General features: G+C 47.4%; 4 protein-coding genes across 4 annotated transcripts; 3 read left to right on the top strand and 1 right to left on the bottom strand.

Moving 5' to 3' along the window:
- Nucleotides 1-264: 264 nt before the first annotated feature.
- MYCFIDRAFT_181237 (uncharacterized protein) lies at nucleotides 265-1,690 on the bottom strand. The gene is made up of 5 exons (XM_007923256.1): nucleotides 1,496-1,690; nucleotides 1,210-1,438; nucleotides 749-1,159; nucleotides 571-617; nucleotides 265-491 (listed from the first exon to the last, which is right to left on the bottom strand). The coding sequence occupies exons 1-4, from the start codon at nucleotides 1,506-1,508 to the stop codon at nucleotides 584-586; spliced, it is 687 nt and encodes a 228-aa protein (XP_007921447.1). The 5' UTR covers nucleotides 1,509-1,690; the 3' UTR covers nucleotides 265-491; nucleotides 571-583.
- A 165-nt stretch (nucleotides 1,691-1,855) lies between these two features.
- MYCFIDRAFT_71392 (uncharacterized protein) lies at nucleotides 1,856-4,024 on the top strand. Its single transcript, XM_007922130.1, has 4 exons — nucleotides 1,856-2,067; nucleotides 2,127-2,144; nucleotides 2,200-3,687; nucleotides 3,739-4,024. The coding sequence occupies exons 1-4, from the start codon at nucleotides 2,049-2,051 to the stop codon at nucleotides 3,870-3,872; spliced, it is 1,659 nt and encodes a 552-aa protein (XP_007920321.1). The 5' UTR covers nucleotides 1,856-2,048; the 3' UTR covers nucleotides 3,873-4,024.
- A 211-nt stretch (nucleotides 4,025-4,235) lies between these two features.
- MYCFIDRAFT_76215 (uncharacterized protein) lies at nucleotides 4,236-6,763 on the top strand (the record flags this gene model as incomplete). The annotated part of the gene is made up of 6 exons (XM_007922251.1): nucleotides 4,236-4,413; nucleotides 4,470-4,708; nucleotides 4,764-5,747; nucleotides 5,881-6,082; nucleotides 6,319-6,379; nucleotides 6,517-6,763. Coding segments are annotated over 6 exons (1,911 nt in total), but the record flags the coding sequence as incomplete, so codon positions are not given.
- Nucleotides 6,764-6,890: 127 nt separating this feature from the next.
- MYCFIDRAFT_76214 (uncharacterized protein) lies at nucleotides 6,891-8,276 on the top strand (the record flags this gene model as incomplete). The annotated part of the gene is made up of 4 exons (XM_007922250.1): nucleotides 6,891-7,122; nucleotides 7,176-7,367; nucleotides 7,420-7,808; nucleotides 7,866-8,276. The coding sequence occupies 4 exons, from the start codon at nucleotides 6,891-6,893 to the stop codon at nucleotides 8,274-8,276; spliced, it is 1,224 nt and encodes a 407-aa protein (XP_007920441.1).
- Nucleotides 8,277-13,448: the final 5,172 nt, after the last annotated feature.

Here is a 13,448-nt window from a genome sequence, read left to right as displayed (position 1 = left end):
AGAGCCGCTTCAACGTGACCTCGTGCGAAGAGAAACCCCGTGCCGAGTTCCGGACAGTAGTCATACGCCACGGCGCAGTTCATTCGTCGAAAGCTGTTCCTGCAGTACTGACACGCTCGACGCAGCAACGCTACGCTGCCGCGAGAAACGCAACCTGGCTACGGATGCGGACACTTGAGCGTCAGGATTGTTCAGTGAGTTGATTTGAGTTTGAAGTCCAAGGATGCCCTGCAAAGTTATCGAACGAAGATTGCAGCAAGGTAACAGCAGAGACGCGCAAACGGCCTGTAACGGGCTCAGCAGTGTCAAAATACATTTCGTGCCCTACTTATCCTGAGCAAAAAGAGACAAGTACTAATCGCGTTCGAATGTGAATTTGTAAACTCCAGTCACGCCTCCTACTGACCATCTTGCAGGCCGCTTTCTTTTAGCCAGAGGTGTCCTGATATTTGCAAGGAATTTGCACTGGACTTGCATGCCCTCACGCGGATCTGGTATTGGAGTCAATCGTTTGCAACACATGAAGGATTTGCGAGCAAGTCGTTGAAGAGACTCGCGATGTAAGCATACCTTTCCATGCCGATTACGACACATACCTCGGATCGCCCTGGAAGACACTGCGGAGAAGGAATCAGTCATAATCCTCAGCCACAAACGCTTCCTCCATCTTGGGCTTCAATCTAGGAAAAGTCTAAGCTTGGATTCAGTCGCGCAGGATGTCGTCCACGCAGGGCAAGGGACAACTTACAGGTGAGATTCGTAGTAATCCAGTAATCGTTGCGGACATTTTTGTCGAAGGAGAGCCATCTTGTGTTGCGTCTTACGCCCGTCGTTCCACTCGAGAAGACCTTCTAGAGATTGGACGTCCTTCTTTCCCTTGGTGAGGCCGACTTCTTCGCTTTCGACAATGGCCGCAACCGCGGAGACATGCTCCTCCCAGCTGCCAACAGGGAAAGTGTCTACTGCAGAAGTACCGTTGGCATCAGACTTTCGTCCTCGGCCTTTCTTGCTGCTGGATGGTGCGGGCGAGTCGAGATCTGCTTGGGTGGAATTCCGTTTGCCGAGAGATGCCTTGGTTGGCTTCTTACCCTTTGCGGGTGGTTCTGGTGTTCCGCCGATGGCTCGATGATATGCACTAAGGAACTCTTTCGCGCCCTCACTGTTGCAAAGTCAGCCAATGCCTCCACGTCACGACAGCATAGCACATACAGATTCTCAACGGGTTCCCAAGTCTGGTCATCCTCCGCATCCCAACCAAGCCACTTGACCTTGTAGATTACCTTGCCTTTGACAAAGTTGTGTTCTACAATTTTCTCCACCTGGTATTCACCCTCTTCCTCCTCATCCTCTCCATCCTCTCCATCCTGCATGGGATCATCCTTGGAGGCTATGGCCTTGGCGGGGATAGCATCGAGGTCATCAGACCCGCTCTCGCTCGCTAGGAGCGCTGTCAGCTAGTTCACTGCAAAGCTTTCCATAAGGATGATAGGCGTACCTGCCGGGGGCATTTCGTCTCGTCGACCTCGACCGCGTACAGGTGTGGGCGTGTCGCGCAGAGCACTGCGCCACTTCAATTGCACCTGAGGGCTGCGCGCACTGCACACGCGACTGCGTCAGTATCAATAGACAGTCTATGCGACCGCGATCGGTAATGCAATGCGATGCGACGCGACGTGAAGTCCTAAGGGTGCAGTGGAAGGCAGGAGCAGGAGCAGAAGCAGGAGTGCAAGCTGGCGTGGCTGGAGACGGCAATCGGCAGGCGCGTCGAGCGGCAACAGCCGAGCCAGAGACGCGATCGCCAAAGAAAGAACCTTGACCCTACTACTGAATCGTAGCATCATTGTACGGAGTAGCAGTTGACCATACGCACCTGCTGACATCTTCCTTGATCTTTCTTGCCAGTCGCTTCTTCCACCCTTTGCGTGGAGGCATTTGGCCGAATAGTCGCACGAACTTGTGCTGTTCGTGGTGTTGGAGAGGAAAGATCTGAGGAAAGTTGCCGAATAAAAGTTGCGTGTTGTTTGTTGCTGTCCGCAGCAGGAGCAAACATGGCCGGACAAGGCATGCGTAAGTCTTTCATATGAAAAGAAATCATCAAGTGAGGCAGGAACTGACGGCGTGTACAGAGCTCGATCTGAGCAACGGTATGCGCACAATCGAAGTGAGCCCCCAGGGAGCCCAGAGACTGACGGATTCTAGCCCAGATCACACAAGACGAGTCCGGCAGGCCTTTCATCATCGTCAGAGACCAAGGCAAGAAGAAGCGAACGCATGGCACCGACGCTGTCAAGCAGCATATCCTCGCCGCACGCACCGTATCATCCATCGTCAAGACCTCTTTGGGCCCCCGCGGCTTGGACAAAATCCTCATTTCACCCGACGGCGACATCACAGTCACCAACGATGGCGCAACCATTCTTGGTCAGATGGAGATCAAGGACCACATCGCGAAGCTGCTTGTATCACTTTCGCAATCACAAGATGCCGAGATTGGAGACGGCACAACTGGTGTGGTGGTGTTGGCAGGAGCCTTGCTCGAACAGGCTGCAGAATTGATCGACAAGGGAATCCACCCCATTAGGATAGCAGATGGCTATGATGCTGCTTGCGAGCTGGCCGTCGACGAACTGGACCGCATATCAGATGTCATGCCTTTCACCAACCAGGACACTAGCAACTTGCTCAAGTGCGCCAAGACCTCGCTGGGTAGCAAGATTGTCTCCAAAGCACACGACCAGTTCTCGCAGATGGCTGTCGATGCTGTGCTCTCCGTCGCAGATTTGGAGCGTAGAGATGTGGACTTTGAGCTCATCAAGGTGGATGGCAAGGTCGGCGGTTCACTGGAGGACTCTGTCCTTGTTAAGGGTGTGATTGTCGACAAGGACTTCTCCCATCCACAGATGCCCTCGGAAGTACGAGACGCCAAGTTGGCTATTCTGACCTGCGCATTCGAGCCACCCAAGCCAAAGACCAAGCATAAGCTCGACATTACTAGTGTCGCCGAGTTCAAGGAGTTGCAAAAGTACGAGCAGGCCAAATTTGCCGAAATGATCCAGCAGATCAAAGACACCGGCGCGAACGTGGTCATCTGCCAGTGGGGCTTTGACGACGAAGCAAACCATCTTCTTCTCACGAACGAGCTCCCGGCTGTGCGGTGGGTTGGTGGTCCGGAGATCGAATTGATCGCTATCGCCACCAATGGACGCATTGTACCACGATTTGAGGATCTTAGCGCACAAAAGCTGGGGAAGGCCGGAATTGTGCGTGAGATGTCCTTCGGTACGACGAGAGAAAAGATGCTGGTTATCGAGGAATGCGCCAACTCAAGAGCTGTCACGGCCTTCATTCGTGGCAGCAACAAGATGATCATCGATGAAGCGAAGCGGTCATTACACGACGCTCTCTGCGTTGTTCGGAATCTTGTCAAGGACAACCGCATTGTGTATGGAGGCGGTGCAGCAGAAATCGCATGTTCGCTTGCAGTCGAGAAGGAAGCTCTTCAGACTCCTGGCTTGGAGCAATACAGTATGCGCGCATTCGCTGACGCGCTTGATGCTGTACCTATGGCGCTGGCAGAGAATAGTGGTTTGAGTCCGATTGAGACATTGTCAGAACTGAAAGCGCGGCAAGGCAAGGGCGAGGGCAGAGGGAGATTGGGCGTTGACTGCATGCAGACCGGATCGAATGGTAAGTCGAACATGGTCCTGTTTGAGACCCCAATGCTAACTCACAATGCAGACATGAAGGAGCACTTCGTTATCGACCCGCTCATCTCGAAACGCCAACAACTCCTGCTTGCTACCCAGCTGTGTCGAATGGTCCTCAAGGTCAACAATGTCATCATTGCTGGCAGCGACGATAACGACTTCTAACTGAATTGTCATCACGCAGGCGAAAATAATGCATAGCGACGGCGCCCTATGTAGATGGCTCGGCATATACCCAGGTCCCCGGCTGTAGGGAGGTATGTAGACTTCGAAAAGCCTATATAATGCTACCAGATCTCACTGAGTCTCTTTCCTTCATCTGTGATAGCAATTTCCTGCTCGTCGAACCATCTTGTTCAACATCAGTGGGGCGGAGCGCGGGTGCAAGCAGCCTTCAAACGCGCCCATGACACGCTAAAGCCTTTCACATGCATAGCTTATCCGAACACAGACTTGCGACTTCCAAACGCACGATCTCGTTCAGGAATCCCATGCTTGCAAGCGTTCTTTTCCCTCCACACCGCCAACATGCCTAAGCGCAAGTATGATGGAGATGTGCCTTCACATCGCCAGCTGCGAGCCGCCTCTTTCTCGGAACGCTGTCATCGCACTGTCGCGCAAATCGCTACGGGCTCAATTGGTATACATCGCGTCGCACCTCGACGTGCGAGCCTCCTTGGTCTGCCTCGAGAGATACGGGATCTCAGTAAGTAGCCTGAAGGCAGACTCGAAGGCATCGAATTGGCTGACACTTATCGCAAGTCTACTCCTACATTCCGCACGAAATAAGTTGCGTTCCCGAGAAACTGCAATCACGTCGAGTTCGCTATCCTCATGATGCCAGCCCATACACCAACGACTCTCCCGCGCCAGCCATGTACGAGGGTGTGTCGATCGGGTCTCAAGTTGTTGACGAGCTCGCCCAGCTTTCGAGGGCGAAAAGTCGGCACATTCATCCTATGTTCAGCATTTGCCAGCAACTCAGAAAGGAGTATCTCGAGGTACGCTCGAGAAATACTTTGTTGCATATCGAGGCGCGACGCTGATGTTTCCCAGTTCTTTCATCGCCGCAACTTCCAAGCTCAACGAATGCACTTCTTAGTCCGTGCATTCAACTTCAAGACAGTCATTCAGGTCATCAAGAAATGGCGCCCTGCGCATGTTGTAATCGAGCTTTGTGACGACTACTACTGGCAAGAAGGCGCCGAGCGCAATCTTCGACAGTGGTATCAAAGCTGCAGACCTTCGAGTCTCGCTCGGCTTGGCCATGCTGAAATCGATGGCCACCACTTCAGGCTCACATATCAGCGTGAGCTGAGATATCACTCCCCATCCCTCTTGGCGCGAGGAAGAAAACGTCAATATGATATGCTCCGAGACATTTTGCGGCCTAAAGATCTCTCACTGATGGCGCAAACGCGTTCTGAAAGAATCACTCGCCAAGCCATAGTGAGACATATCGCTAAGGCTATTGACTGGATTGATACGCACAACGGCAACAAGGTACAGGCATGGAAAGGCTGTATCAAAGCTGCTAGACGCGACGTCAAAATTGCCAAGGAAAACAGCCCGTTCTCTGGACTCATGAACACCAGCAAATTGTTGGGCAGAAAGAGAGACTTCGAGGACATGGAAGCAGGTGGTCGAGCTGATCCACTAGATGCAAAAATGCGAGCTTTGGCTAAGAGATGGGCAATGCGCCAAGTTCAGCCAACCTTGACACATGACCGTGCTGCTGAGGCAAGAGCAACCAGCGAGATCTCGGGCAATGCGAAGAGCAGAGAGTACCCTGCGAAACAGGTGAACGTTGAAACAGGGAAGATCATGGAGATTCAGACCCAGAAGGACGCCAAGCTGGACAACATGCTGGAAGAGCTGGGCAAAATGAACCTGAAGGGTTCGGGAAGTGAACGAATCGGTGCTGCTGGTACCGACGTGGCAGACGAGATGGAAGTCGAGCCCAAGGAAGTGGTCAACGAGAAGGACTTGTTGGCTATGGATCTGAAGATCGTGATAGAGCAGATGTCCAAGCTCAAGTTGGTAGGATGAGCAGGTCAGCCTACATGTATCTGAGAACAGAAAGACCAGACGCTTTGCAACATGGCAGCATCCTCATTCCTCGATATCGTTGTCTGTAAGGTTTACCTGATAAAGCAATTCGTGGCTCGAAAAGTGCCCGACCATTTTGCTTGCCGGAGACGTCCTCACTACGGGATCCACTGCAACCACAAGACACCTTCGTCCCGGAAGACCATCCTTATGTCATGCTGCATTGCTTCGCACTCCATACGCCAGATGGGAAGGTCGCGGATACTGGACCAATTCTCTCCGCACGCCAGCTGGTGTCTTTGACACATCGTTGCGGAGGAAGGAAGGTTCGTCAGCCAGAATTGCGCCTCTGGAGACGCTGATGCCAGCCAGCAGAATTTTGAGCATACGATGATTGCATGGCTTCTCAATATGTCTGCGCGGTATCGCGGTCCGGACTTGAAGCCATCCCGCATTCAAAAATGGGCCGGGTGATGATTGCAATGCCAAGGCTTGAAGGTCGTGAGAAATAAAATTGGCGTCAGATCCGGTAGCTCTGACTTCTCATACTCGGCGGTACCAGGTCTTCCTCCCGAAGCAAAGATACCGCTGACCACAGAGTTCAAGGAAGTTGGTACCTGGTTGTGCGAATGTGAAATCATGCACTAGCCAAGACACGCAGAAAGTGTCGGCTTGCTGAGGACTAACACGTTCAAAAATCACCGTGCTTCCCACTTGTCCCTACAATCATTACTTTACCTCATACTGAATTACTGTCCAGACAACTGCCACAAGCATCAATCACGCCATTCCTCTATGTTACCGGAACACCGTTTGGAATACCTTACCAAACGACATCCGCAATCGGCAACATGGCTTCTGACGACGCTTCTTCGAAGGGCTCCCAGCAACCCATCGATGTTGCTGTAGATATGGTTGCTCTCGAGGCTCAGCGGTCTAACGCGACTGAATCTACCAAGGCCACAGCAGACCCCATATTCGGAGAGGGCGAGATCAACTATAACAATGTATGTCCTCTCTTTCTTGCCAGACTTATTATCTTTTGATGCGGTAGCTCTTTGCCGAGATTCGAGTGAGTCCATGCTGATGATGTCTGTGATGTAGACTGGCTGGAAGTTTGCCGCGTTTCTCATGATGAAGACCCAAGTAGGCATTGGTGCTCTCTCGATACCAGGCGCCTTTGAGATCTTGGGTCTCGTACCGGGTGTCTTCGTCCTGTTCATCGTGGCGAGTATGGCGACTTGGTCGAATCACAGGGCAGGCAAGTTCTGCCTGAAGCACGATCAGACCTTCAGTCTCGATCAAGCGGGCAAAATAATGTTTGGTGCTCCCGGGGAGTATATCTTACTGGCCTGTTTGATGCTGTGTATGGATTGTAGCACGTTCTGCATCGATGAAAGCTGGCTGACGTTGATACAGACTACATCTTCACCGCTGGCTCTGCTTTGGTGTCGGTGTCGACTTGCCTGAACGCGCTGTCCGAGCATGGAGCATGTACTGCCGCCTTCATCGCCGTGGCCGCCATTCTTGCTTTCTGTTTGGCATCTGTTCCGAAGATCGCCCAGATCAGCTGGTTCGCTCCTGTGGCTATGGTGTTCATCCTTTCATCCCGTGAGTATATCCATTGACGAGATCGGAAGTGGCTTCGTTCTGACATCGCTAGTGTTCACTGTCTCCATCGCGGTATCTCTGCAGCGCCCAGCTGCTGCACCCCAGACTGGCCCATGGTCGTCAGACTACAAGTTGTTCGGTCACCCATCATTTCCTCAGGCCATGGCAGCTGTGTCGACTATCATCTTCTCTTTCACTGGAACGCCATACTTCTTCACCATCTTCGCGGAGATGAAAGTCAAGAAAGACTACTTCAAGTCCATGTATCTCTGCCAGTCGGTTGTCTTCAGCATCTATACCATTGCCGGAATCATGGTCTACTACTTCTGTGGCTCGTACGTCACATCTCCCGCCTTGGGATCTGCCGGCCATCTCATTAAGAAGGTCGCATACGGCCTTGGACTGCCCGGGCTTGCGATCACGTCAATGATTGTCTGTCACGTAAGTGATTCTCCAGTTCGAGATGGCGATGTGCCAGCCACTAACGTGTGCATACAGGTGCCTGCCAAGACAATATTCCTCCGCTGCCTGGCCGGCAGCAGGCACTTAAATTCCAAGACTTGGCAGCATTGGACCGTGTGGTTCAGCTGCACCTCCGGCGTCGTTCTCGTCGCCTACTTGATTGCAAGTGCCGTTCCTGGGTTTTCCAGCCTTGTCTCGTTGATAGGCGCACTGTTCGGAACGTTGATTGTGCTTCAGCCCTATGCAATGATGTGGTGGTATGATGAGAGGCACAATCAGCGTAGCAGGCGATGGTACGCTGCTGCCGTGTGGGCATGCTTCATCTTTGTTGCAGGCTGTTTCTGCACCATTTCGGGCACATGGGGCGCTTTGCAGAAGATCGTTCAAGCGTATCAAGCAGATGCCGGGTCTGTGTGGTCTTGCGCCGACAATTCTGGCTCCAAGTAAGGAGGGAGGGGCGATGTTGCGTGGATGTACAGGCCAGAGCGGTGTCTTTGGTGATTAGTGAGTATACGAGAATTCCAAAGCGTGAATCGTAGGGAGGCCCATACATACCAGATTGTCAATAGAGGTTCTCACCGCCTCCTCCACTAACCTACCTCTACGACCAACTTTCTATGTTTGCCCTCGCACTATACTCGCTATTAACTCGCAAAATGCCTCTACGTATCGATCTCTCGCTATAGAGGGCTTAGATAACCTTATAAGTTAATAGCGGTACTATATAAGGCGAAATCCTATAGCACCTTATATAAGAGACTAGTTACTAGATAGCTCTTTCTACACTTTATCGGAAGCTTAAGGAATAGAGGGTTAATTATAGCTATTACGCTTACTATAACCGAGTTAATAATATCGAGGTACTAAAGATCCGAGTCGTATATACCTTCTCCGCTTTACGCTTAACTAATAAAGAAGCGGTTAAAGTACTAAAGATAGATAGATTTAATATTAGCTAGCAGAGATATTAACGGATACGTTAAGAGCTTAGATTAAAGAAGGCATTATCGCGAGATAGATAGATAGAAGCGGAAGAGGAGATAGTAGAGGTCTTATAGGAAGAGCTCGAGAAGTCTATAGTAGAGTCCTTCGGCCGACGGCACCTATATACCTATATTAGGTCTAAATATAATATTATTAGTAGAGATCGGCTATATCGTATAGCTTGCTTACTAAATCCTAAAGGGTTACGAGTCCGCCGCGAGCGGGCGCGAGAGTACTATAGAGCGATTATTATATTAGGCCCTAGCTATATAATATTAATAGATGCTTACTATAAATTCGAGTATTAGGAGATATAGATCTACGTAGCTATTAATGTCGACTCGCGTTATATTATCTAGGTCTACGTAGGGATTACTAGCCGTATAGCTATATCTATACTCGCTTAATATATTACAACGATTAAGAATAGTAGTATAATACTATAGATTATCTATTAGGGCTAAAGAGGCTATACGTAACTAGTATGTAATTAGGCCGAGTAAAGCTAGGGTCTTAGTGCCTTAGGCAGGGCTTAGCACTTAGCAATAGGCTAACTTGCCTGCCTTCCTCCCTCTCCTCCTAGTTCCTTATCGAATACTACTTGTACCTACTACTACCCTATCTACCTGCTAGTATACCCTTCTTATATAGTATTCGATCTACCCTTTAAGGGTAGTAGCTAGATAGTCCTTATTTCAAGCTTTTAGCGGTATAGCTACGAAAACTATCGATTTAACTATATTGCGCTCGAACAACGGGACCTATACGTACTATTCTATTAAAACAACCGTACTAATTATTAAGCAAGGCCTTCTATACGGCTTATTATACTAAGTTAAGTATACTAGGCCGATATCTACTAATTCCGCTATATCCGTATCTTAGGGGCTAATAATACATTATTAGTATCGCCTCTTATAATAGCTAGTTTATTACGAAACAACAACCGTACTGCCGCTAGTAGCGCTAGTAACGATAACGCTAGTAGCATAGTGCCTACCGAAGTGCCTACTAAAGTGCCTACCGAAGCACCTACTAAAGTGCCTACTAAAGAGCCTACTAGAGGGCCTACTAAAGAACCTATAATCGAAGGGGATAACCCGTCGTTGCCCGTTAACGACATTCTTAATAACATTGTTAACCGTCGATATAGCTAACTAGCCTTCGGGCCCTAGCTAGTAGCGAGGCTTTAAGAAGCTACCTAAAACAGGCTTACTGCCTTGCGTTAAGAACAATAGCTAAAGGATAATCTTCTCGAGATTCGCCGCCTCTAGGAATCTCTAACAACTACTACTAAGCTAATAGTAGGACCTTCTTTACTACCTATCTAAAAGAAGGATGCTAAACTTAAGGACTGTACTATATTTAATAGCTCTAGTCGGAAGCAGTATAACGACTATATTCGTAACTATAAACTTAACTAGCGTAACGCACTAAGAGCGCTACTAGACGACTATTCCTTAGTCGTATACGCTATATAGTATATTAATAGCGACCTAAAGCGTATATAGGATAACTATTTCGACTCCCTCGACGACTAGACCGCTATTTAGTAGCAGACCTATAAAACTATTATACTAGATACCCTTAGAAACCCTATACTAAGGCAACAATATACTTAGGACCTATATCTTCGAGCTAAATAGAAGACTAATTAATCGGCTCGCTTATTTAAGGCCTATTTAAAAACCCTTAAAGACGACCTTCCGCCTAAGACTAATTCTATATAGATCTCGGAAATACGCCCTAAGCTTAGGTAGGAGCTTATTCTCGAATTAGATCGCTGTCGCGTATTCGAATAGGCTAATCTAATACGTATTCAATTTATAGTTAAAGTAGAAACAGCTATACGAGCTATTTAGCTTTAGCAACGACTAGAATTAAGGATCCGACTAGCTAGTACTAACCGTAGCAACCGTAGTAGCCGCGGAGGAAACTAAGGTTCCTACTAGGACAACAATACTAATAATAGGAACAGTAAGGATCGTAGAAGAGGCCGTAGCTAGCGGCTATATAGAGGAGGCCGCGATAGGGGCCGTAGAAGGGGCTCGTATCCCTATAATACTAACCGCTCGGCTAATAATAGCAACAAAAGCTATAGCAGTCTACTAACCGGATTGAAGTGCTTCAATTGTAATAGTACTAGCTATCTACTAGGCTAATGCGATAAACCTAAGGACTAGGCCCGAATTGATCGTGCTTCCGCTAAATACCGAAAGTACCTCTTAGCGGCTAACACTACCCCTATAGGCTAACCTTCGAAAAAAGAGTAAGCGCCGTACTAACTATTAGCCTTATACGGCGTAAGACTATCGACATTGTACTAGCTATTATACGTACCTGTCTTATATCTAGGCCCGATACTGACTATAAGGCAAAGGTTATACTAGACCCCGGAAATTCAGTTAGCGCCCTTATTAACTATCGCTTAGCTAAGCAATTAGACCTCCGATAATTGCCTAGGACTAATATACTAGTCCTTGCTTGGTTTAATAACGCTCGGTACTTAACCTATAGGGCCTACTATATTCCTATAGTTCTAAAAGACGACCTCGGAAATAAACGCCTACTAAACTTTACTACCTACGCAGTAGACATAGATAGCCTCCTATCTGATATTGTTATTAGCAACCCTGTTCTTAAGTACTATACTATAGTTATAGACTTAGGCAGTTAATAATAGCGATTTAGAATCGCTAGGAAAGAGGATATTAAACATATTAATGTTAGAGAGTGCCCTAACGATATCCGGGTCCTGTTTATTAGCAACCTAATACTAGCCTCCGCCTTAGCTAATCCGACTGCCGATCTGCTCGGTAGTAATAACGATAAACCTATGCCCCCTAATAATCCTAATTAGCTTGCTCGCATACTAGAACCTATCCGAGAGACCTATATCGATATGTTTAAATACTACCTAGTATCGACATTGCCTATATTCAAAGAGACGGATTATAAGATTAACATTATAGAGGGCAAAGAGGTTCCTTTTAGTCCCCTCTACAACCTTAGTAAGCGAGAGCTTGCTATGTTACGTAAGTACCTAGAGGAAAACCTAGCTAATAGTCGAATTCGGTATAGTAACAGCCCTGCTAGTATACCTATCCTGTTCGTACTAAAGAAGGATAGTAGCCTACGCCTATATATCGACTATCGCGGGCTTAATACTGTTACTATCAAAGACCGCTATCTACTCCCCCTTATTAATAAGACCCTCGATCGCCTTTCTAGGGCTTACTACTATACTATACTAGATATTAAGGATACGTACTGTCGTATCCGCATTCGTAAGGGTAACGAATAGAAAACAGCCTTCCGTACTTACTATAGCTATTTCGAATACTTAGTTATACTATTTAGCCTAGCTAATACCCCTATAATATTCTAGTCCTACATCAATCGAGCCCTTTTAGGCCTATTAGACTATCTCTATATAGTTTGCCTAGATAACATCCTAGTTTATACCTATTTGCCTAATATTATAGAATACTAGGCCGTAGTACGTAAGGTCCTCGACCGCCTACGAGCCTATAGACTATATTGCAAACCTTCTAAATGCACCTTTGCTACTAAAGAGGTGTTATTCCTTAGCTTCCTCGTATTAACTAAGGGTGTTAAGGCTAATCCTAATCGGATTAAAACTATTACTAAATAGCCTATTCCTACGTTAATTAAGGAACTAAAGTCGTTCCTCGGCTTCGCTAATTTCTATCGTCGCTTTATTAAGAGCTATTTACGGCATATAATGCCCCTAACTAAGCTCACTAAAACTAAGGCTAACCCGTCTAGAGAGTTCGAATAGACTAATAAAACACAAGCCGCTTTTAACGGTCTAAAACAACGCTTTACTAAAGTCCCCTTATTGTACTATTTCGTACTAAGCAAACAGATCCGAATTAAGACTAACGCTTTACAGTTCGCTATATTAGCTATTATATTATAGCAGGCTAATAATACCTACTAGCACCTAATTGCCTTCTTCTCGAGGAAGATAATTAATACTAAACGTCGCTACGAGACCTACGAGTAAGAGCTCCTAGCTATTGTCGAGGCCTTTAAGTATTAGAGGCACTACCTCGATAGGGCTTAATATACAATACAGGTCTATACAGACTATAACAACCTCCGTAGCATTACTAAGGTTACTAGGGTTATAGGTCGATAGGCTAGATAGGCCGTCTACCTCGCTAGGTTCGATTTTAATATATTATACTAGCTAGGCGTAAGTAACCCTACCGATAGCCTATCGAGGCGACCTAATTACGACAGCGAGACCTAATATATTAATTTATTGTTTCTAACCCTATAGTATAAGATTGCTATAGCCCGTATTGTTAATAAGCAAGCGTAGGATAAGCGGACTTCTAGACCCCGCAGCGGTAACAAATACTATAGCGGAGTTATCGTTCTTCTAGTATACGTTAAAAGAAAGGACGTAGATCGCTCGAGCTATAATAACTCGATTAAGGATATTACTATCTATAGTAATAGTCTATATAGCGATAGTACTATAGAAGAGGTTGTAGTAGTTCCGGCTGCTAGTGCTATTAGATATATATAATACGTACCTCGTTTAATAGCGAGGGTGCTATTAAATAACCTTATAAATAGGGATATTTAATCGTTTATAGATAA

This window comes from Pseudocercospora fijiensis (assembly GCF_000340215.1).
Source record: "Pseudocercospora fijiensis CIRAD86 unplaced genomic scaffold MYCFIscaffold_1, whole genome shotgun sequence".
Lineage (NCBI taxonomy): Eukaryota > Fungi > Ascomycota > Dothideomycetes > Mycosphaerellales > Mycosphaerellaceae > Pseudocercospora > Pseudocercospora fijiensis.
This window is presented reverse-complemented; position numbering and strand designations above follow the sequence as displayed.